At 40.4% G+C, this 25,153-nt stretch overlaps 2 protein-coding genes across 3 annotated transcripts in view; one reads left to right on the top strand and one right to left on the bottom strand.

Annotated features, from left to right (window-relative positions):
- Positions 1-10,184, top strand: part of sfxn5a (sideroflexin 5a) — a 44,563-nt gene extending 34,379 nt beyond the window's left edge. The window contains exon 15 of the transcript XR_007571040.1: positions 10,051-10,184. The gene's annotated coding sequence lies outside the window, so the exon portion shown is untranslated. The remainder of the gene's footprint in view (positions 1-10,050) is intronic.
- emx1 (empty spiracles homeobox 1) lies at positions 1,934-14,833 on the bottom strand. Of its 2 annotated transcripts, none has more exons than XM_050062161.1 (3): positions 14,000-14,833; positions 10,040-10,227; positions 1,934-3,081 (listed from the first exon to the last, which is right to left on the bottom strand). In XM_050062161.1, the coding sequence occupies exons 1-3, from the start codon at positions 14,346-14,348 to the stop codon at positions 2,914-2,916; spliced, it is 705 nt and encodes a 234-aa protein (XP_049918118.1). In that variant the 5' UTR covers positions 14,349-14,833; the 3' UTR covers positions 1,934-2,913. The 2 variants fall into 2 exon arrangements, with proteins under 2 accessions (XP_049918118.1, XP_049918120.1); XM_050062163.1 differs by having other exon boundaries at positions 1,938-3,081; positions 10,040-10,224; positions 14,000-14,792.
- Positions 14,834-25,153: the final 10,320 nt, after the last annotated feature.

The raw sequence follows: 25,153 nt of genomic DNA, 5'->3' as shown, positions 1-25,153 counted from the left end.
GCAGCGTTTAGGGAGACGGGTGCGATTTTCCCTTTAATTGTTTTCCTAACAGACAAATGAGAGGTGCAGCTCCCGTTAACGTGCTGACCTTTTACCTAAGCGAGATGTGATTGGCCTTAAGCACACCTGCTTGTCAGGAGGACGGTTTCAGAGCTTTGAGTGTCAGAGTGAACTGCTGCTCTTCTTAAATACACCCTTGGTGCTGTTTATTTGGACAATAAGGAATCTCCTTTACCACGTATTTGCACCTGCGGCGAGTATAGGATATCCTGCGAACTCAAAACAAGGCCCCTTCTGCAACTGCAGATGTTTGTAAAAAGGTGAGAGTACTGCGGTGTGTGTCACCTCCCCACCCCCCCCCCCAGTCTGGGCTCTTTCTCTGTTTCTGAGCTTACAAAACAAAACATGGAGGTCAGATGTCAGGGCTCAGCTCTGAAGCCTTGGGGTCATTAGGAGGAGATTCCTTCCGCTTTCTTTTGACAGGTGATTACTGAGGCGGTGTGGTGAAAGGGCCGCAGCACAATAGTTACCACTTTCCCCTTTTTTTTTAAAGGGGTTGCACCCTCTGGATGGGAATTATTTCTGTGTCCCCCCTTCTGCTGGAATTCAGAGGAAGTACTGGCCGATAGCTAACACACCTGACACCTGTGCAACTGTCCTGCAGCATTCCTCCGCCTCCGTCAGTGGCTTTTTTTACTCAGAGATGTCGCTACAGAGCCGCTATGAGGTCCCTTCTTTATGCCTCCTCTGCATTTCTACACAGAAGGGCCATCATGTCGCTCCAGGGGGTGATTTTAGACAGCATGCCGACATGTATGCTGGCATGTAACACAACCGCATCAGTCTCTTGTGTGACATATGACATATGCGTGTGCAGCGCTTTATAAACAATAACTCTGACATCACATGTCAATAACAATCATTTGCCATCTCTGTTATATGGCGGCTGATCTCGTCCTCTGCTCGGAGGGTAAGGAGCTCCTGGACCTCATTGTTTTCCCAATTCGCAGACATTTACAGCTGCTGTTCTTCCTCTCTGAGTTAGACGCTAACTGCTATCAGCTGTGAGCTGCTTTTTAAATCTCCTGCAGTTGGTCGCACGCATAATACATCGTCTAAACGTCACACCTGTCGACCAGTTGTCCTGTTTATACAGACATCGATTTGGCATCGATCTGTTCCCCCATTCTGCGATCGTACCTCATATACAGAACAGCGAGGCAGCATAACGGCGCAATATTCCTGCCTTGAACAGGGATTATAAAAGCCGCGTTGGTATAACTCAGCACATGCAGCTATATGAACTTCTCTAGCTACACGACTCAGCCAGCATACCTACACGTCAGTCCACAATCAGCTCCCTTCTCTTCTTGGCCCAGAATCAGAAGTCCCGATGAAATTGCTAAGTTAGCGATTAGCTAGCAATGAAGTATTATGTTTAAAAAATAGGTGGTTATGGTTAGGATAAGGGTAATAGTAAAGCTACATCTCGTTACTTATGCCACTGCTAAGTTAGCGATTAGCGATTTGTTGGAGCGTGGTTTGTACGCTACAGAGTGTGTCTGCAGCTGCATGTCTCGTAAAAAGGGCTCCTGGTTCCTAACCTCAGAACCTCCGATTATTTTTCACCTTTTTGCCTTTATTTGATCGGACAACGTCGGAGTGAAAGGGGAAGAGTGAGAGGGATGACATGCGGTTGGAATCAAACCTTTGAAACCTATTATACCAATTAATTTGATCTCATTCCCACTTTAATTATCATGCAGGGATATTTTTTAGCTGTAGTTAAAAGCATAAAACTGATAATGGAAAATCCACTTCATGTGCCGTGGTGGCCGGAGCATCTGCAGGTTTTCATTCCAATCAAACACAGCAGCCGCATTTTTCACACTCATTCACACGTGCACTTTCAGCCGCAGAGGACGGACTAATGAGTGAAACCTGGTCGGAATAGAAGTCTGCAGCTGGGCTGACGTGATGTACAACCTGAGTTACACAAAAATCTCACATTTCTCATGAGAGAAATAGTTTTTTATTTTTATTTCTAAAACATCTTTCTGTAATTACATGATCTGCTTGAAAAGTATGTTTTTATATATGTTTTATACGACACACGGCGCTCAATGAAATCTGCAGACATTCAACAAATGGAGACGTCATCCGTCACCCCACGCCAAAGCTGTGATTTATTAACTCGCCCTGAACACCAGAGGTCTCTGCAGCTTCCTGTCTGTCCCGGAGTCACGCACAGCTGGTCATGAATCGCCTTTCTGTGCAGAGTCTCTGTGAGGAAGCGTAACAAAGCATTGGACTGGGTGTCGAGTCACCAGTGAAAATAAAATGCTTCACATTTAGATCTTCTTTGTCACATTTCCTGTTTTGTTCTTCTGGCCAGTCACCAGCCCGTCCTCCGAGTCACTGGGTGGATTGAAGTGTGCGACATGTTGTCGTCTTTGAGAAGAAATTGAAATTAACAGGGTGCACAGGTGGCGCAGTGGGTGGGGTGAGCAGCGAGGTGTTAATGACCTAAGCAGGTGGTAAAAACAGCTTTAATGAAACAAATATCCTCTTTCAAAAACAACCTTTGTTCGTGGCCTATGTACAATATTCAAAAAACAGACTATGATGGAGGTTGATGTTGTTTCTCTTCGTCTTTGGTCGTCACCAAAGATCATTAAATGATGAACGGATCTCCTCATCCAGACACATTCAGGGTGGATGTCATTAAATATTTTTTTCTCCAGTGTCACTGAGCGTAGCACCTCGATGAAGAGACGGTCACATGTTCAGTCCTTCCTCTAATGTGTCTAATTATACTTAATAATATTACATAATAAATAGTGTTGGTCCTCTGGTGCGTCACAAGGAGACGCAGGGTTTTGGGGCAGCCTTGTCGGAGGTTGGACGGCGGTTTTAGTCCTCTGAGGTCACGTCTATGTCCTCGGAGCTGGGCTGCTTGGTGGCAATGCGCCATCTGTTGATGTGGTGGTTTCCCTTCTTCTTCTGCTGGCTCTCTGGTCCCTCCTCCTCCAGCTTCTGTCGCTTGTACTTGGTCCGTCTGTTCTGGAACCACACCTTCACCTGGACGGAAAAATAAACAGGGTTAATAATGACGATGTGCGATTTGTTAAAGTCAGCACCGCTGACGCAAAGACAACCAGATCGCTTTCTGTTTCCTCAGAGTCGAGCAGCGACTTTTCGCCATTACTTCTGTCGTTCCAATGTCCACCTTCTCTGCTCCCAGGCAGAAAGAACTTACACAGGTACTCTTTGGTAACTGGTAGCTAACAGGGAAAACGGAAGTGCTGTTCTCTTCCTGTTTACGTTGTGCGATGGTTGGTTCACTTCCTTTGTGCCATACATCAAGCCTTCATCTTCCAGGGGATTGTTCACAGAGAAATCCAATATTCCTCTTAATCCCTCCCCAGTCTCTGATGAGCTGGACATGATAACCCTTAATACACATAACGTTATTCATCCCTACAACAGGAAATACTTTTTCCTGAAAAAAAAACAAAAAAACATCAGTTGGTGGTGTTGTAGCAATGTAGTGCTTTTATTTTGAAAGAGACTGTATCAAACTGTACATTTCCTGTCAATCAATCAATCAATCAATTTTATTTATAAAGCCCAATATCACAAATCACAATTTGCCTCACAGGGCTTTACAGCATACGACATCCCTCTGTCCTGTGAAAACAGAAGTGTATTTTGAAAACAGACAATGCATGTAACAGGCTGAAGTTGACACGGCGTCCCAGAATGTCAACAACCAACACACCCAGGGTACCTTGGACGTCATATGTGGACGTGGAAAGTCCATGACCAAACGTGGACATGTGACGAGGTCACAGTGAGGATGTGTTGCACGTTGATGCTCTTTGGTAATCGGGAATAGCTACTGATAGCTCTCGGGCAAAACAAAAGAACAATCCTCTTCCTGTTTTAGTTGTTGACACACTTCCTTTGTGCCGCATATATTGAGCCGTCACTTTCCTGGAGGATCGTAACCGGTGGCAGAAAGCATTGCAGAGTGAAAGTGAGGCTTATAAGGAACAAACTAAACAACATGGAGCAGTTATTGTCTCATCTCTGGTAAACTGTGCGATAAACATTTACGTCATAATGATGTTAAAGCAAAAAACTTGTCTGTTTCCACTTTGAGCAGATTTAAATGCAGACAATATGCAGTTCAAACAACAGACCTTTCTCAAGGTGGTTGTTTTGACGCGTCAGACGAGGGTGTAACTTTAGTTTTAGGGTCCTGGTGTTGTGCCAACATGTCATGGAGCCATCATGATTTTAATAATACTGTGATTGAAGATTTTCATTATCTGTTAATCTGCTGAGAATTTTCTCAGTCAATCAATGAAACGCTCGTGTTAGGAAACTGTAAAAAGTAGAATCCAAAGTGACGTCTGCAAACGCTTTGAGTTTTCTCTTTGATCATTTGTCCAAAACCAAAAACATGCTCAGTTTACGATGTTGTAATTCATAGACAAACAGCATCTAAGAAGCTGTACAAAGAAAAGGTTTGGCATTTTTGTCGGTTGACTGATCAGCTAATTGTTTCAGTCTGCCTGTGATTTTCTGACTGTGACGAGGTAAAATCTGCCTGTTGATGGCGACACTGTGCACGATCCAATGAAGACACTTTTACCATCCACGCCACAGTTTCATTTTCTCTTTAAAAACAATGAAACAGTCTCATTTGCTCCCAAAATTTCATTCTGTTCAGCCCCTTGAAACCAGTGTAGGCTTTAATGGTTGTCTTCACTTTCTACTTTTTACTTTCCTCCCTCTGCTTCATGTCATCTTCTTTTTCAAAATGCTCAGAATGCTCCTTTAAAAGCATAAAAACCTGTCATCTTGTCTTTGCCTTCCTAACTGAGCGTTACATTAATGCACGGTAAAGCTCAGCGTGTTAAACAGCTTCCTGACTGACGAGTGTTGCTGGTGTGACCTTGGAATATGAGCTTGGCAGACGGACCTATATATAACATATACATGAGCGCGATGCATTTTTTAAATAGCAACACAAGCATTTATATTAGCGTCCACCTCTGTGAGTACATGACTTCAGGCTCATTTTAAAACAGCTGTCACTGGAACCACGGGTGTCGTAGTGGAGGGAGAAGGGGACTGATTGGTCCCCAGTGAGAGGGGCCCCTCAAAGATAAAAAGGTTTTTCTTTATTTCTAATTAACTAGTGCCACAACTAAATTAAAACTGGCTGAATAAATCAGTTCAAAAATGTAACTTTGTTTATAAAGAATAGTGAAAGCATGTTTGGCAAATGACATCATTCATCACAGAAACTGTAAAAACAGAAATTATCGTTGGATTTTCAAAGTTCGGGCGGTCCTTGAACACATCAACTGTGATGAACACTTCCATCTTAAAGGTACTTTATTGTGCGCCTCATTTATTTTTATTTTTAAGTTTTAAAAGTTTTACAACTCATTAATGGAGGAGGGAGGGTCATGAATTTTCCACCAGTCACTCAAGGAGAGATACTTGTAGCTTCAGGTCCTGTTTATATGACAACAATTTCAACTGAAAACGGTAAACTTTAGTTGCGTTTTGGGCGATCGTTTACACGACAGCAGCGTTTTGGGTGCCTGAAAACGCAACGTTTTGAAAACGGGTTCCAGAGTGCATTTTTTTGGAAACAGCAGCTTCTCCGTCGTCATGTAAACTTGCAATATGCAGTTCCTGTGAAAACGGAGACTTTCGCACATGCTCATCACGCTTCCAGTCACTAGGCATGCGCGAGAAAGTCGACCATCACAACAACAATGGCGGACTCCTGAGCTCTGCTTGTGCTGCTCACCCTGTTGAATTTATCAACGCTTCCCCATCATAGTGTAGATTTACTGTAGCAACTCCACCTCGTCGTCCGTCCAGACAAACGTTCATGCGGTTGCCATTTTGTTTGTTTATACATCGCTGCTCTGTAGAAGGAAGCGTAAGTGTCACACCGCCAACTACTGGCCTGGCATGTATACTGCAACGTTTTTGGTTATTTTTGTGGATCTGTGTGCACGGCGATTGTTATCAAAACGTTGTTGTCTAAATGCAGAACTTTTTTCAAAACAAAAATGAGGTCACAGCCCTCCTCTGATAAGTAAAGAACAGTCCCTGAAAGGAGCAAAACGGTTCAGTCCTGGACAGTCATGGACTTTCCACGTCCACATATGGCGTCCAAGGTACCCTGGGTGTGTTGGTTGTTGACGTTCTGGGACGCCGTGTCAACTTCAGCCTGTTACATGCATTGTCTGTTTTCAAAATACACTTCTGTTTTCACAGGAAATGTACAGTTTGCATACAGTCTTTTTCAAAATAAAAGCACTATGTCGCTACAACACCACCAAGTGATGTTTTTTCCTTCAACACACACACATGGTTACGTTTAGCCAACACACACACGGTTGGGTTTAGGAAAAAAGAACAGGGTTTGGCTTTACAATGTTACAGGAAGTGAACACCCCTCTCTCGGGGGAAACTTGGTGGTTGTTGGACCCATCCACCCCCCCTCCCACCTGCCCTAATCAGACTTTTCGCCCCCTTAACTTTCGTTGTTGTCCTGCCATGTTTCCCCCTGACTTCGCTGGGTGCCGTTAAACAATAACGGCGACAGGCCACATATCGTGCCGACGTGAAAGGACGGCTTTTATTGTCGATGTCTAACATGGAAGTCACTGACCAGGCGCTGCTATTGGACGACTTCAGAGTGAGATCAGGTTGAACAAAGGCAAATCAGGGTTCGAAGAAAGAAAGAAAGGAACGCTTAAAGACTCAAACTGACTTTGTAAACAAAAAAAATGAAGAAGGTGCAGAGAGACGTGGATGAAGAGAGGATGGGCAGGGGGCCACAGAGGCTGCTGAAACATGGGGCCCAGAGTTTGGTGCTCCGCCCCTGGCTGATGCTCCTAAAGAGCCAGAATATCCTGTGTTAGTTCCTGGAGAGGGATGGTGGATTTTTGTTCTTTGTTTATCTAAAATGGAGGCGATGCAGGAGAAAACGATGACCAGCAAACACGACTGCTCTCTGAGGAAGCAGACTGAATTAATATTCACTTCACGCATTATAATCTGCATAATGCACTTGGTGCTTAATTGCACGCCTCTGATCGACTGACACAAAACTTGTAAGCAGCATTTATCTGTATCGCTGACTCAGGACACTCCCTCTATATCACCCATTAGACCTCATTTACACCCAGATAATGTGGACTCATTAAACATAACATCAATAATATTTACAGTCCTTTATCTTATAGCATGAATTAAACACCTCCTGAGCCTGAGACACTGTCTCTCTCCCAGCACACATTTGACTGGTCGTAATAAGAAAAGCTCAGGTGTTAGTAAAAACACTGACGATGACTCTGTTGTGTTCAGGGACAGTGAGGAAGCATGCACTATGACAGGAACCAGAAGCCAGAATATGTCCTCCAAACTGGACTGCACAGATTAAGGGACTGTTCTTTACTCATCAGAGGAGAGGGGAGGCTGGACTGTGGATTTATTTTTTTATTTTTGTAAAACAAATTTGACCCTCTCCGAAACTACAAATATTTTTCCTTGACCCTCCCTGAGTGACTGGAGGAAATTCCATGACCCTCCCTTCACCATTAATTTGATTTTTAAAACTCACCCTTTGATATTTGAAAGTTTAAAGTTAAAGTTGAAGATGAAATCTTGGGCTTTTCACTCCTGTGGTGCGTGCTGATTAGTTCAGTTTGCTTTTCGCCAAATTTAAACGAAATGTAGAAATAAAAAAAAAAAGTGATTTTGAGAAAATAATTTCAGAAAATTCAACAATAACATATAAAATATACAGTTTCTGGCCGTGATAGCACGTCTTTGAAAGGCATGTTTTCTTTAAAAATCAGCTGTAAGTGTGTCCACATGGGGAGCTGTGTGTCCTCTAATGCTGTGTGATTACTCTTCATCCACATGTGCAATATGTCAGGTAAAACCCTCTGGAGGAGATTTTGTCAGGAAAAAAATCGGCTGTAAAACAAATACAAAATACAGCCATTTAAAGTTGTGTGCCCCCCACCCCACCCCATAAGTAACAAACAGTCCCTAATGTATTGAAAAAGACAGGTCAGTAAAAGTGTACATTAGAGCCACTGTAAGATGAATCCACACTGTTAATATATAATTTCCTCTGTCGATCACACTGCAGTCATCTCTCACCTTGTGCATCATAACACACTCAGATGATTCCCAATAATTCAAACTGCTGTAACCTAAATAAATAATTAAGAGGAGCCCTGTAGTAACGACTCTGAACGTACAGTAAAATAAAATAATCAAAATGCAGGTTATAATTTTGCTGCTTTAAATTCAAGTTATGGTTATTACTATCATTAAAGACATTACAGTGCGAGGAGTGAGTTGGTCCGTTAGAATATTTAACAAATATTCAGTTTTCAGTGAAATTTAAAAAACAAAGTCGCAGCCTCCTCCCTGATAAGTAAAGAACAGTCCCTGACAGCACCTGGTGTTTTGTTTTTTTATTTTTATTTTTTTATCTCTGTCCACTTTAACTCCTGTACATTTTCTTTAAGTGTCTTTATTACTCACTACAAAACAGAGAAGAGACGGACGGAGGAAAATTTTTTGAATTTGTTCTTTAAATCCTTTAGTTGTAAAAATGACCTCATGTTTTACCTTAAAAACTGTTTCTTTTATTTTCATATATTTATTTGATTTAATTTATTTAATTTTATTTTATTTTATGTTATTTTACTTAAAATTTAGAAAATTTTGAGATACTTGTACTTCAGTATTTCCATTTTATGCGACTTTATTCTTCCACTCCTCGACACCTCAGAGGGAGACATTGTTCTTTTTACTCCACTACATTTATTTGTGCACTTTAGGGACTGTTCTTAACTCATCAGGGGGGTAGACATGCAAACAGTTTATTTTTGGCCAAATGTTATATGAGACATAGAATAAATTGATTTTGATGAAATAAATCACTGTTTTTAGCTCAGACTGGTTGTTGCACATGATGAGTTCAAGGGCCGTCAGAAATTTGACAATATAATGATAATTCTGTTTTGACCGTTTCTGGCAGATAAATGATGTCATTGTGATGATTTTTAATGACAGCATGCCTTTGGAAGGAATGTTTTATAAGATTTGTCTGTAGAATAAAAATACAGCCATTTAAATGTGTGTGTGTGTGTGTGTGTGTGTGTGTGTGTGTGTGTGTGTGTGTGTGTGTGTGTGTGTGTGTGTGTGTGTGTGTGTGTGTGTGTCCCTCCTATAGGCCAAATGGAAATTTGAAAATCCAAGAATAATTTCTTTTTCACAGTTTCTGGCTGATAAATGATGTACTTCTGGTGATCTTTAAAGAAAACGTGCCGTCCAAACTCAAACCCATGTTTTCTCTAAAAATCTGAGGTAAAATAAATACAAAATAAAATCATTTAAATCTGTCTGCCCCTCCTATAAGCCACAATAAAAAAACATAAGTCCCTCCTCAGTGCTTAAAAAATTATTTGACATGCCTCTCTCTTTTTGCACCGCCCCCTGCCCCTCATAAATAACGATCAGTCCCTTAATTACTTTGGAAACTTACATTAATAAAACATCATATAATCAACTAATAAATGATGATGTATAATTATAGATGAAACTATCCAGCAGTAAATAAAACATTTAAAATGAGCTCCTCCTTCATCCGCTGCTTTAATGACACAGAGGAGCCGAAGCTTCTGTTTCTGATCAGTAATATCAGATTAGTTTTATTTTTTATTTTTTATTTTTTATTTTATTATTTATTTATTTTTTTATGCATGAATGAATTATTTTAGGCCTATTGTTATTTTTTTGAAATATATATACATATATATATATATATATATATATATATATGTATATATGTATATATATATAGCCTATTAAGATCCCTCAGTCCAGTAAATATCAGATACTTTTATTTTGATAGGTCTCTTGATAAACAGTGCAGTGTGTCTCTCAGGTGCATTCATCCACGGTGCTGACGTCACCTCACCTGTGTTTCAGACAGGCTCAGGCTATTGGCCAGCTGCTTCCTCTCGGCTCCCACCACGTAGTGGTTCTTCTCGAAGGCTCTCTCCAGGCGGAGCAGCTGGGACGGAGAGAAGGCTGTCCGGATGCGTTTGGGTTTCCTGGCGAAGGGCCCGTGGAGCAGCAGGCTGTCCTGCGACACGTCATTTCCTGCTGACACAGACACACAACAGGCCGGGACGTCACAGGTACCGTCATCACCACAACACCTCACCTGAGAGTTTACCTGCGCAGAGCGGCCTGACTGACGGTGAGGCGTTCAAGCTGTGTGTTCAAGCAAGGCCTGAAGTTACTACAGTGTTACATTACAGGGAGGCTGCTCTTTGTATTATCACGGTCATAAAAATATTAATATTTAATCATTATTATTATTATTATTGTGCCAGTTAGAAATAATCTAATTAATCGAACATAATTCATTATTATTATTTGTTAATAATTATAATGACATTTTTGCCAGAAAATAAATATTAACAGAGTTCACACTGTCGTGGAAAACCTGGAAAAGTCATGGAATATCACAGTCGTATTTCCCAGGCCTGGAACAATCATTGCACAGTCAGAGACACAACAGATGTCGGAAAACTCATGGAATTTATTTGAATGTGTGTGTGATGAAATTCCTAAAACAATCTCGTGTAGATAATAACCCTCCACCTGATGTAACATAACAGCAATGTCTTAGTTCATTTTTATTGAACATGTTAAAATGATTAAAAAAAATAAAACATAAGCAATTAAAACAAAAACAAAAAATAATTTTCTTTAGCTGTCGAGTAGCTTTAATATGCGTCCATGTGTGACAGTGTTAAATTCACCATCAAGTGTTTTCGTCATATTATTTAATAAAGTTTGTTTGAAAACGCGGCCACGCTAAGTTCTGGGTCCTTAAAGAAATCCTGCAAATGTTTGGAAATGTTGTCCGTGGAGAGTGGGACCTGTGTTCAGCCTGTTCAAACTAGTTTTGTTGAATATTGTTTTAAATGACCAGAAGCTTTAATGAAACGCTGCTGGTAAGAAAAAGAAATCCACCAGAAGCTCCTCACACACAGCTCTTAGTTTCACTTTAAACCTGCTGCAGAATCACATTTTAATAAAGCGAATAAGGACCTTAAATTATCTGAACATGGCGCATGGATAAAGACAACGTTTGCAAATCATTTGTAACAAATGAAAAAAAAAATATTAAAAAAAATCAAAGAAATAAAAATAATAAATTAAATAAATAATAAACACATGAAGATAAAGACACTAAGTTCACCAAATGCTCTTAAAGTTATTTAAATAGTTTCTCCAAATGAACCAAACACATGAGCTCCGGGTAAAAACTGACACGGACATGAGATGTAAGTGTAGCTTCTCTACACATTATATTTTTGGGTTATTTATAATTAATTCATGTTGTGGACAGGTGAGTGTTTCAGCAGGAATAATTCCACATTATTATTTCATGTGTTTTATTACACACAGCAGGCTAATTATTCATTTATCGTGACAACACTTGAATCATTTCATTTATTTATTCTAAATTTGTTTCAGCCTCAGATGAGTCTCTAAAGTTCCTACCTGACACTGTTTGTGGGGGACACGTGTTGGTGTGACTCGTGACTCAGGTGGTCGCTGTGCTTTAATGCGAGTTAAAGATAAAACCAGAGAAACTGTCGCCGATTATTAAAAAGGACCGAACAACGCAGCAGAGTCACACTGACGAGACAACCCGTCTGTAACACACACACAGTCTGATTTTACAAACTGAATTTACAGAAAAATTCAGCGAATTAAATGACGTGTTTGTGTCATTATTATTTTTATATTGATTTCAGGTTCATTAATCGACATTTGTCCTCCTCTGCCCGTCAGACACTGACAGTATAAACTGAAAATATTCTGAGGAGATTTTATTTCATGAGAAAACATTTTGGAAAAACGAATTTGCTTTTTCTTTTTGTTGTTTTAAATATAAATGATATGCTAATTATTATATTATTATTATTTCAGCCTTTTTGTCCTTTTGTGTCCTAATAATCAAACCTCAGCTCATTATGAGATATTAATTAATTACTATAATAATTAAACTGTCAGTGTGAAAACAGACCATAATACATTTCTCACACCTTATTTTTTTACCTTCTTACATTTTCACATGATCATTGTAATAAACTGACGTCATGGACTTTATACAGAAATACAGGTGATACAAGACGATTCACATGTACAATAAATTACTGGCTGTGTCACTTTCACAGTAAATTACTGTCGTTTTTACAGTAAGTTATTATGAACTGACGGCTGTGCTCTCACAGGAGTTATGCCTGTGTGTAACCTCTCAGTTAAAGCCCATCACCTCACTGATATCAGAGTGTAACTGTAACTTCAGGTTATCACAGCTGATTACTGTGATTTATCAGCAGTAGAGTTACTGTAAGCTCCACATATTACTGTCATTTAGCTGTGAAATTACTTCATTTAAACAGGTTAAATTTCACAGTTGCAGCCTGTCAGGTGATAGTAGTGTGATTTATTGTGAAATATTACAGTTATATTGTAACTTTATGGAAATAATTCGATGATGTTGAACCAGTGTGAGCCTGACAAGTCTCCATATTCAGCTCGTGCTGTTTGGAGCGTTATTTATCCTGGAAATTATCTGTTTTAAAATGCAGCGCTTTGTGTCCTGAGCCTGAGTGGCTCTGTGAGCTGCGGCCTGTTTGGACTCTGCAGAATGAGCCGCTACAATTAGACTGTTAGTGTCGATCCAGACTGTGTTTTAGTGACGAGGATTTACGCGCTAACACACAGAGCTGCGGGGGACAATGGATTTACATGACTCTGTCTTAACTGCAAAATACAATTTGTCCAGAACTTTAGGTTTGCAATTAAAATCAATAAAATAAAATCTCATATACCTGCAATAACACACCGGGGAGATGCATCTACATGCTGGGCCGGACGCCACTGACCACTCGCTCACTGGTATGTAATTTATCTATAAAGAAATAACTGTGCAAACACCTCTGCACCCTCTGAGTGTCAGGTAGTCTCCAGCTGGTTGCTTTTTAATGAAGCCCGGGTTTTAAAAGATTTGGGGAAAGCTGCATTTTCCTCCTCTGCACCATGAGCATGAAACAATCTCCAAAACATCTAAAATCATATCCGCATATATCCACTGATGGATTTCAGCGCGTCATAAAGAAGGTGGTGACAGAGACGTGTTTGTCTTGAGAGGCCGCTGTGTTTGAATAGTTGTTGTTTTATTGTGGATGTTTGTATTATAAGTTGTGTTTGTTGCATTTAACAAGACATGTTCAGTCTCAGTGGGACCGCCTGCTTAAATCAAGGTTTCAATTAAATAGTAGTCACAATAATAAATTATATTTTGGTGCGTAATGGCGCTGAGGTCTGTGTGGTGAATAAATGTCTGCAGGCTGCTCCGATTATATTTAATTATTATCCCGGATTTTATCACTTGTGTCTCCACAGCCGGGCTGTTGTGTGAGGATGAAATGAGCCTCACCTGGGGCGAGTTTTCATGTGTGGAGAAAAATCTACATGGGAGCTTATCTGCTGACTGCGGCTCAGAGAGAGAGCGAGAGAGACGCTGCAGGGCGAGACTGGAAGTCTGAGAGCTGCATGACGGCGGGCCTGGAATATGTTCAGTGCTCACAGCCGTGTGAGGGTGTCTCATTCAAATATGGAAACCTCTTAAAGTAGGAGATTAGAGCGTGTATGAAATAGTTAATTTGGTCTCATGCAAACACCTTTTTAATTTTGTCATATTCGCACCTGAATCTGTTTTAATGAGTTTTTTTTTCTGTGCGTAAAATCCTGATGTTTACTTCATGGCCTGAATATTGAAACATAACTAATCCACACAGGTTGTGCATGGTGTTTGAGTCACATGATATTCTGAGTCTTTATATTTTACCTTGAAATCTGTGTCCGAAGAACCTGTTCCGGAGCACCCAGGGGTAGAAGTTGAGCGGGTCCCGGTGTTGCGTCCCGAAGAAGTGCGGATGCTGTAGGTGGGATCCTCCGAGCTGGTGAGGAGCCACGGTGAGGGACGGGTGGTTCACCGTCTCTGGGAACACCAGGTCCGGGCTCTGGTACAGGGAGCGGGCCGGCGGAGCCTGGTAACTGTTCATTAACGCGTCTGTGGTCGGGTTGGAGTAGGTCAGAGCCGTGGGGCGGATCGGGTCCTCGGCGATCAGAGGGTTCTCCTTGGCCACCAGAGACTCGATGGTGAAGCAGCGCTTTCCTGCAGACGAAAACATCATCGAGCACCTCGTGTGTGTGAGACACACCAACCAACAGCAGAATGAAGATGTGAGTGTGTCCTTCCTCTGAGCTACCTCTCAGAGATGCACCATGACCGGAGAGATGGAGGGCTGCTCTGAGCTCGAGATGCTGCTGCTGCTACAAAACTCAACAGTGCTGCAAATTGCCCTGATCCATGAAGTCTGCGCGCGCTCGCAGGTTTCTGTGCACAAGTGCGCACCAACTAAACGCGCCTCCGAGCTTCAGTGCGGCTTGACGCTGCGCACGGAGGGCGCTGATTGGACCAGAGCACCTGCCAATAGGTCTCCTCAAGTACCTGCTTGATGGATCCCACAGGAGCGGCACAGGCAGCTTAGTTACACACACACGCTGAGAAAACATGTGTGCTCCAATTAAAGCTCATTGTGTCCTGTTCAGACCTAATGCCTGGCTTTCTCCTGCCTGTGGAGGAGGAGGAGGAGGAGGAGGAGGAGGAGCGGCTCCACTTGTTTCAGTGCGGCTTCATTTAACCCAGGAATTCTCCGGAAGTGTCCAAAACATGGAGTCATGTCCAGAAAATTTAACTTTATAGGAAAGTTGAGCGGTGACGCGCAGGATGGTGATTGTTAGCGGCTTTAACGTTTCCATTTTAAACTGTGCTGAACGTGGCCTTTAGCTGTCTGTGATAAAACAGGAAAAGGTCAACTATTATAAGTTTCCTTCCGGTTGTTCTCCAACATCTCAGCCGATATTTCACAGCTATAATCTGCATGTAATTTATATTGATGAAGGCTGAAAGCAGCGATGCTTAGCGGCTCCTTTTCTCCTGTGAAATCAGATTAAATTGAAATATTATCTCATTTCATCCACAATTTCCTCTCATCAAAAAACACAGTTTGTGGCCTTTATTAATATTTCTACAGGCCTATTAACATTCATTTTTAGTGTGCGCAATAAGCTCTCTATTCCAAATAAAGAAAGTGACTAAAAAGGTCGAATATATCCGAAAAATACGCTTTCATTTTTCCTTTTCTTTGCGTAATTGAAACATGTATGATTTTTGTTGTGTGAAGGACGCACAAAGAAAAACATTTCAAATGCATCAATTAAATAAAAATAATAAGGAGTTTTAGGGTTTAAACCACTCCTCTGTTTTTAGCTGTTTCTCAGAAAGCGTGTCTCAGTTTGTCTCCTCTGTGGGAACAATCGAGCAGTAGGAGTCCAGCAGGAGGACTCAGCCTCTGATTGTGTTTGGAGCTCTCCGGCTTCCTCCTCATCCCTCGGCGCGCAGCTTCTAACCAAGTTAATAATTATCCTGTTAATACGCTCACAGGCTGCATTAGAAAATCATTACCGATGGAAATTATGAGGTAAAACAAGTTGTTGATTAGGTGTTTAGAGCTAAAGGCTCCTAAAGACGGCAGCAGGGTCTGAGAAGGACTCGGTGACCGAAAAGCTCCAACAGATTCTGCGTATCTATTGAATATGTTTCTGGGAAAATTTAAACATCTGAATTTATTTATCTGAACGTTCTGGACAGATTTTCACAGGAAATATTTCCCCTCACATGTATGACTCAAAGTGTTGAAAATCACAGGCCTAAATAATTTAAATCTTATTAAAAAGTCTTGTTTGTGTCGAGCTGAATTTAAATAAATGCCAAAAATAACTGTTGCAAGATGTTTTAATACAAAACTTTAGATGTGATCTGTTTGTTCTGTTTAAAATAATCATGTTTTCTTATAATTCGACATTAAATCATTTGTGACTATAATTATTGAGGCTATAAGAAGACAGTAAATCAGGCTATAATAAAAACAGCTCCCATAATATTTGAATACAGCGTCTGCTCGACCTGTGTCAGGTCACATATGTGTATATTGCAGGATGTTTTATTTAAACAGTTGGGTTTTTACCCAGAGTGCAGCAGCAGCAGCAGCAGCAGCAGCAGGAAGTTTGGGGCCGGGTTGGTTTAATGATGAAGCCCTGCGGGTCTTTACGCACTGACCCTGATCTCTGCTGGTTAATAGATGTCCAAATCTCTGCGCATTAAGAAAAACAAAGCGGAGCAGTCCACCTTTGTTCCTGCTGCGGATTTCAGCCCGAGGCTCCGGAGCACAGTCTCTGAGACAGGAGTGATTTTAAACCAGGAAACTGAGCGGAGTGTTAGTCTGCTGTGGAAATACCTTCATTTAGGTTTACTGTGAGAAAATGTAGTTTAGTATTTCTGAGATGTTTTTATTCCAGGTGTGACAGTCAGAGGGGATTTAAGTCTTTAATCTTACTTTAATATCCTGTGTGTCACACTGGGTGTCATAAGGGACTGTTCGTTACTTGTGAGGGTGGGAGCAGGAAGAGGGAGGCAAGTCAAATAATTTCTTAAGAACCAGGGAGAGACTCATGTTTTTATTTTGGCTTCAGGCGGATTTATAGTTGTTTCAGCTCAAGGCAGCTGCGCACCTGGCCTACACCCCATGTGAGCATCTATATGTCACTCTGCAGTTACACCTCCAAAACACTAGTCGGCAGCAGAGTTTCTGTGAAGTTTAGTTGATTTAAAACGCACATTAAGTACACAAATCAGCTTCACTATAACTCGCAGCATTCACAGACAAACACTTGTCTTTATCTGGACACATTTTCGCCACAAATACAACATGCTAACGTTATTAGCACAAGCCTATGGCATTTTACATTGTATAAATTAGCCTAGCAGCTAGCAGAGTTTTCCTCTATTAATATAAAACCAGGAACAACAGCAACATTTAACAAAGGTAATGTTACAAAGTTCAGCTCCATTACAACTCACAAGGTTCACTGACAAAACAACTGTCTTATACTAAACATGTTTTCCAAGCGAATACAACATGCTAACGTTATTAGCACAAGCCTATGGCATCTTACATTGTATAAATTAGCCTAGCTGCCAGCGAACCTTTCCCTTTTCTCATATTTCAGCCAGGATAAATCACACACAGTGTGTGGAGGCTTTATTGTCTTCACAATTTATTGTTTCTTATCTGTGAAATGAAAGTAAAGAAAAGCTTTGTTTCCACTGAGGGAAATGGTTTCAGCTTACAGAGACAGACAGGAGGTCTGCGTCACTGTGACGTGGAGTTATATCTCTGGGGAGGTGCAGTCAGGCTATATGGTGTAGGCTACACATCTACGCAGAGCATACGCTGTAGGTACAGTGTCAGTTAGACATAAAAGTAAAAATCCCACTTTAGGGGAGGGGCCTAAAAATGTAAATAGTTGTATTTTGCATTTATTTTACCAACGATATTCAAAGAAAACACGTCTGCCAAACCAGCCAGAATTACACCATTTATCACAGACAGGAAATGTAATGTAAATAAACTGTTTGCATGACAAGAGACAGAAACTGAGGCTTTTCCAACTCCAGGATTTCATCTTCAACTTTTAACTTTCAAACATCAGAGGGTAAGTTTTAAAATCTAATAACACATTTATGGTGGAGGGAGGGTTGTGTGTTTTCCTCCAGACACTCAGGGAGGGTTGTGTGTTTTCCTCCAGACACTCAGGGAGGGTCAAGGAGAAACATTTGGAGCCTCAGGGAGGGACACAAAATAGATTACACCACAGCCACCCCTCTGATAGGTAAGGAACAGTCCCTAATGCCTTCAGTTAAGATTTCTACCGTAAAGCTGTCACTCACTGCTCAGTGGAGTAAACATGAAAACAGATCATTAAGACAGCAGATGATACTTCTGCTTCTGTGACCGACAAGTGTAAAACATTTAAATTTACTTTTGTTAATTCATCCAAACTGTTGCATTTTTTCAATACACAGTGTTATTATAGGAGGAAGCCACAGAGAGACATTTAACCCCCACACACTGTTGTTGTGGGAAACAATAGCAAAACATATTGTTTTTACCCAACAAGTAAACTTCAAGTAAATTTTATTTTCATTCTTTACAAACAGCAGCAAACAGTGAACCACACGTCATCACTCCTGAATCAGTGCAGTGAAGAACAAAACATTCAACACGGACATGACGACATTAAAGTGCCCTGTGAATATCAAGCAAAATATATCATTTTAAAATCATTTAAAAAGCAAAATGAAAACATGTGTAGATGTTGGTGAAGCAGCACAGATTTCCTGGTGCAGCTGATCACAGGCATGTGAAACACTTTAATTTTAACACACACACTGATTTCCCCAAAGGCATGAAGCTGTAAATTATATAAATTAAATTAGTTTTATTTCACCAGGATGATCCAGTCAAAGGAGTCCTGGGTCAGAAATCAGAAACATAATATGAAGTGTTTCAGATGACTTTGACCTGAACTCAACAAACCAACAATTATTATAAAAAAATCTATCTGACAAACATCATTAAGTTTTTACAATTGTCCAAAAAATGTCACATAAAGAAGCTTCACTCTGCAGAGATGCTTCCGAGGCCCGAGGCAAGCTGCAGCTTTATGTGTCCACAGTTTGTGTTTGGGGGAAATAAGGGACCAATAGGAGGAGAGCTGTGGAGACACATGACACAGTGCTGCCCTCTAGTGGCTGAAACAGTGACGATTAATGACTGAGACGAATCTGATTTTTGCAGACACTCGCCTCAGAGAAGGAACAGTATGAGTGAGTTAAACAGACTGAACTTAATGTCTGTTTTAAGTCTGTATTTTTTTAAGTTTTATTACTTAACTAATGTCCATAATAATATTCAGAAACGTGTCTCATCTCATGGTGTAGTAAACACACAGTAACGCTCATTATAACATCTCAACTCCACTTTATTTGTAGATCACCTTTCATACTAACATGCAGCTCAAAGTGCTTCACATGGCAGAACTGGAGTGACACTGACACAATTTAAAGGAGAACACAAACAGCTGAATATAAAGTTTACAATACAGACAATAAAATATTTTAAAAAATTAACCAAAGAAAACAGATTATCAAAATTCTGCAGAATAAAAAGAAAGTGTATGATAAAATAGAAAACATTTAAACAGAAGGGATAAAATAAGTTAGAAACCAGTGATTTAAACTTAGAAATAAAAAATATTTAAAAATATATACCACTATAATATCTAGAGGCAGTGAACGTCACACTTTAGGGACATAAAAACAGAAAGCGCTCTCAGCAGGACTTTTATGTGAACATGAGGACCTCAGTGACCTCACTGGAACATTAAATTATAGATTTATAAACATGTAAAACAACTTTAAAATAATTTCTGAAAGACTCAAAGAGCCATTGTAGTGACTGAAACTTAAACTTCACAGAAATGTTTTTAAAAAGTGACACAAACACATGAACTTCATTTCCAGCATTTGAGCTCTGCAGTCAGATATTTGGGAGAAAATGTTTTGTAGTGAATAATGTCATTTGCTCTATAATCTGTCTGATGCAGTGGCGTAGAGACGAGATGATATGTGCATGATAGCGTGCACTAGGGCCCGTCGTTATTTCCTTATGCCAGTGCTTCACCATGTTCTATTCTGACTTTTGGGACGGTCAGTAGGCCGAACTCAGATGTCCACAGATGTCCACAGATGTCCACAGATGTCCACAGGGTCCGAGAAGGTTCATATGTTACAAGCATGTCAGAGATATATTTGGGCGCTGAGCCACAGAGTGATTTTGAGATCAGTTCTCAGAGTGACAGGTGACCAGTGTGAGGACTGTAGAGCTGCAGTCATGTGGTCATATTTCCTGGTTGTTGTCACGACCCTGAGCAGCAGCATCTTGAATCAGCTGAACGCCTACAAACAGACCTCTGCAGTAACCTACTGGATATAAAGGTGTGTGTGTGTGTGTGTGTGTGTGTGCCTTTCACAGTGTTGCTCTGTCATTGTTCCTCTGAAGGGAACAAACCTAATCTAGGAGCAATGCTGCCATCCAGTGGTCGGAGGGAGTCAGAGCGTGTTTGTAGGATGACAGATTTGCTGCAGAGGTCAACAGAGTCTGTGACCTCAGAGGGGTCGTTGTTTGGTTCCAGTTGTTTAAGAGCAGGAGAGTGAGGATTATCACCTGTCTGGCTTTAATAACCAAATTAATTTAAACACAGACCGGCAGTTTAAATAATAAAACATCTCTCTGTAATTCATTAAGCCTCTGACATTCAGACAAAATGTGATTCTCATTTCCTTTTATATCCTCCAGTGACTTCAGGAACTCTGCTGTCGTTCACTCCACAGTCACAAATGTATCTGTCTTCTTCAGTCTTAACTCTTGTTTACTGGGGCGGCAGTGGCTCAGTCTGTAGGGACCTGTGTTGGGAACCGGAGGGTAAACGGTTTAGGTCCCTGTATGGACCAAGTATGAAATGTGGACTGGTAGCTGGAGAGGTGCCAGTTTGTGAATGTGTGTGTATTTCAGGCCAGAGTGTGTATGACTAAAGAGGGGGAAACATTTAATTTCCCCTCAGGGATTAGTAAAGTATATCATCTTCTTCTTCGTCTTCTTCTTCAGCTCTTCCTCACTTCTACATACACATCACATGATGTCACCTTGACACTTGAAAGAGAGACAGAGAGAGAGATGCAACACAGACAGTAATGACAACAGATACAATAACATTAGTTTAAGTAACGGAAGTAAAGGATCAGAAACCTGCCTCATGGCACCACTGCCTTATTCTATCTATATAATATACTATAAATACAGTATATTAAGGTTTGTACATTTTTCATTATCACACTAATTTCTAAGTGTGTGAACAACTTAAACACCAGAAATACTCTGTCAGCTGGTAAACTAACAACGTGGTGGAAACTGTAGAGCAGCAGAAAGCAGAACAACTTTGGTCAGCCATTTTCCAGTCAGAGGTTCACAGCTGTGGAATACATTACCATCTGGAATTTAAAAACTGACTGAACTCCAGGTTTTTAACACACATGTAAACACATGGCTGAAACTGAAGCAAGCCTGTGAACACTGACTGTGCAGGCTGCAATCTTTGATCACACATATAAACACATGTGCACAGGTGTTGAGCACAATACACGCACGTACATGTGTGGACATGTGCACATATACACACACACCTCATGCTTTCACTCAGTCTTTGGTTGTATTTTACTGTAGATGTTGTGTTGTTTTATTGTATTGAATGACTCCATGCTCAGTGATCTTACACTTCCTGTTTTAATTCTAAAAGCTGAACCAGGGACAGAGGGTGTAAATTAGCCATGGCTACAAACCTGTATGCATCTGCTTTGTATTTTACCTATGAAGCAGTGTCTCATGCATTTGTCCTCGTCAAATAAACCAGTAGGCTAAATTAAAAAAAAAAAAAAAAGTGTTAACTGGTAAAAAAAGAAAAATATCTCAACCTGTTTATATTTTGGCAGGTTTTATAATCTTTATCTGATAATGCTACAGCAGCCTTTCTTGTAATCTGATTCATCTAATAGACGGTTTTAATTTGATATATGGCTGATAGATGATTTTTTTACAAGCTATGTGATGAACTATCAGCTGTCAGAGGGACACTAGTCCTAAACTGTGTCTTTATTAACGTGTTACTTTAACTCTCCTCCTTCCTGATGATGTGGATCAACCCTTGAGTCGAGGCTCGGGTGTTGGGGGGGGGGGGGGTCCTCTCACCTCCCTCCTTCATTAATAACCTAATTGGCCATTTTGTTTCGCATTAGCTTTGTGTGTTCAGTTAATCTGTGCCACTTAGAGAGTTGGAAATTTTCACCCCGTTATAACGAGATGGGAAAAGTCGCACGTCTCTGAGTTTGTGTCACCTGCACGAGAAGTGCGGTCGTTTAGCCACCTGTACTTGGCCCCGCCCCTCCGCCGGCTCCCCTCCTCTGCATAAACAAACACTCCTCTTAACACGGCCTGGAGGAAACAATCAGGAGGAGGTTTAATGTGTAGTTATGGAGCTGTATCTGCTGGGTCATGTCCAAGTGTCGATTTTAACCGTTTAGTTACAGTGAGTGAACTAAGGGACTGTTCGTTACTTATGAGGGGGGTTAAAGGGGGAGGTGGGTCAAATCATTTCTTAAACACTGGGGAGGGACTTATATTTTCATTTTAGCTTAGGTGAGGGTCATGCAACTTTCAGTGGTTGTATTTTGAAAGAAAACATGACTTGACATTTTTTAATTTAAAATCACCCAAATTAAACAATTTATCAGCCAGAAACTGTAAAAACAGAAATTATGGCTGGATTTTCACATTTCCAGTCGTCCTTGGACCAAATCTGAGTTTAAAATTGATATTTCATCAAAATCACTTTATCTCTTTCGACTCAGTGAGAATAACAAAGGTGACTACACTGATATTTTTGTGTGTTGTGACGTCATTTCTCTGAGTATCTTCAAATGCCTCATATCCCTAAAATCTGTTCAACCGAAGCTTAAATGTTATGTAAGTCAAAAATTTATAATGATTTATTAAAGACTTTATTTTATGACATAAAAAAAATACAAAAAACATGTTTTTTTAAATCCGATTTTATGAAATAAAAACAAAACATTTTGATCCAAAAGATTTCTAAATGCAGAAAATATTTTAAAGTATTTCTGAACACTCTAAGTTATTTGAACTATGTACGTTTTTTATTTTTTGAGATATGTTCATTTTTATGAGCAGAATGAAAAGCTGTTTTAATGGTCTGATTCTTTAGAAATATTTCCCCAGTAACTACGTTGGTATTTTTTTTAGTATTTCATATCCCTAAAATCTGTACAACCTAAAAGCTAAATGGTTATCTAACTCATTAAACAATAATAATTGATGAAAGTATTGAAATTGTGTCATAAATTAAAAAAGAAAATAACAGACACTCCTATCGACCTGCCTCCCTGCTGGCGCCACTGTGCATTTTCACCATCTTTTGACCGCTTGTAGCATAACGTGATGACGTCATCACACGTGGACAATGTGATGGTGTGAAAGCTGGAAGTCTTAACTTTCTATTGCAAAAAGACTGAATGCTTCAGCTCTCATAATTTTTTAGTTAAATCAATTTTCAACAGGATTATGAAAACAACAACCCTCCTGCGGCCGCCTGTAGGAGGGTTGTTTCCAGAGGCTTAAATAGTTATATTTTGTATTTATTTTATCACCGAGTTTAAAAGAAAAAGTGTCGGTGGGTTTGGAGGGTACAGTATGTTTTCTTTTTTTTTAAAAATCACAAAAATTTCTCAATTCTTCACGACCAGAAACTGTAAAAACAGCAAGTATTGTTAGATTTTCAAATTTCCAACAGTCCTTGAACACATCATGTGAAGCAAAGGCTGCCCTCAGAAAAAAAAACTAAATCTGATGTTATAACAGTGATATGTCATCAAAATTTATTTGACAGCTCTTTTAAAATTTAGCCAAAAATAAACAGTTTGCACACAAGAGATAAAAACTGAGACTTTTTCCAACTCCATTATTTCATCTTCAACTTTTAACTTTCAAACATCAAAGGGTAAGTTTTAAAATCTAATAAGTCATTTATGGTGGAGGGAGGGTCATGTGTTTTCCTCCGGTCACTCAGGGAGGGTCAAGGGGAAATATGTGGAGCTTCAGGGAGGGTAAAAAAGTTAGTGCAGCCGCTTCCTCCTCTGACAAGTAAAGAACAGTCCCTAAAACGTGTTTCACACATATTTTATAGCCACATTACACACACAGTTTCCCATATGAGCGGTATAGCAAAATGTGTGTAATGCTTTATTAAATAAAACATTAAAATACAACAAACGAGCTCCAAGACAGCAAATTAGAGTCTAAAATTAATTTAGCAGCGATTTATTAGGAAATCAAGTCATCAATAAAGAAGATAAGAGTGTGAACTGCAACAGACTCTCGTCCTGCAGGAATATTATAGAGATACAATCCAACATGTTTTTGTTTATCATTTTACTCGTGGGCGCTGGTGTGCGTAAAAGACGCACGGTGGATAAATTACGCATTGTTTAAAAAGCCGCAGACTCCAGGTTCCTTCCTTCTGTTTGGTCTTTAACTTTCTCCCCAGCGCTCTGTGTGTGTCTGCTGATGTGAATAGGAACTGCTATTTCCTGACAGAAACACAATCAGTCCTCCCACACAGGGCTGAGGAGAGCTCTCTGGTCAGTGCCCGTGTCAGGAGCCATTGTGCGTCCCTTTCAGGAGGGGACAAAGGGCAGCTTGTACTTCAAACGCTGGTAATGAAAGCTAATGACTATTAGATGGAGTAGAGGGGCCTCGGTGTCCAAATAAAATGCAAAGGAGGATTTTCTTCTTCTTTACAATCGCCTGCCCTAAAACGCGTGATGGTGAAATGAAGTGCTCTCTCCTATTGGAGCTGCAGGTTATTGCTCTCCATGAGAACTTTCACACCTTCACACAGCTGCATCACAATCTGACGCTGAGGACCGCGGCTCAGTCACGTGACATACAGACTCTTAAAGCTGGTGAGAGGTTTGGTTCGTTAGCAGTTAAAGTTACAGCTGAGTCACGTAGACAGATTAAAGGGACAGTTCAGATGTTTTAAGTGGGGATGTAGAGGTACTGATCCAAATCTGACATAAAGACAAAGCAGTGAAAATACTCTAAATATAGTTTGCACGTAAACTGATATAAACTTTTTTTAAGTGTGACTGTTTTTAAGGTGGCTAAAATACGTCTAATACCTGACCATCGTCCACACAGTACAGTGCTTAGCTTCTGTGTCACATTCCAGTTTGCTTCTCCAAGTTGAGAGCATGCTGACTGACATCTACTGTAGGTAATACACTGACTGTGTGTAAGTACCAGGGCGGCCCCCTAACAGTCGACCAAACCCTACCGACCAGAGAGGTCATTAGTTGGCAAGATTTCGCTGGCTGCTTGGTTGCAGATAAAAAGTGAAACTC

The sequence above is a fragment of the Epinephelus moara genome, chromosome 14 (genome assembly GCF_006386435.1).
Source record: "Epinephelus moara isolate mb chromosome 14, YSFRI_EMoa_1.0, whole genome shotgun sequence".
Taxonomy (NCBI): domain Eukaryota; kingdom Metazoa; phylum Chordata; class Actinopteri; order Perciformes; family Serranidae; genus Epinephelus; species Epinephelus moara.
This window is presented reverse-complemented; position numbering and strand designations above follow the sequence as displayed.

Coding starts and splice junctions, on each gene's coding strand:
- emx1 (XM_050062161.1), bottom strand. CDS start 14,348: ATGATGTTTTCGTCTGCAGGAAAGCGCTGCTTCACCATCGAGTCTCTG. Junction 10,228..13,999: donor CTTCGGACACAGATTTCAAG/GTAAAATATAAA, acceptor TGTCTGTGTCAG/CAGGAAATGACGTGTCGCAG. Junction 3,082..10,039: donor TGAGCCTGTCTGAAACACAG/GTGAGGTGACGT, acceptor TTTTCCGTCCAG/GTGAAGGTGTGGTTCCAGAA.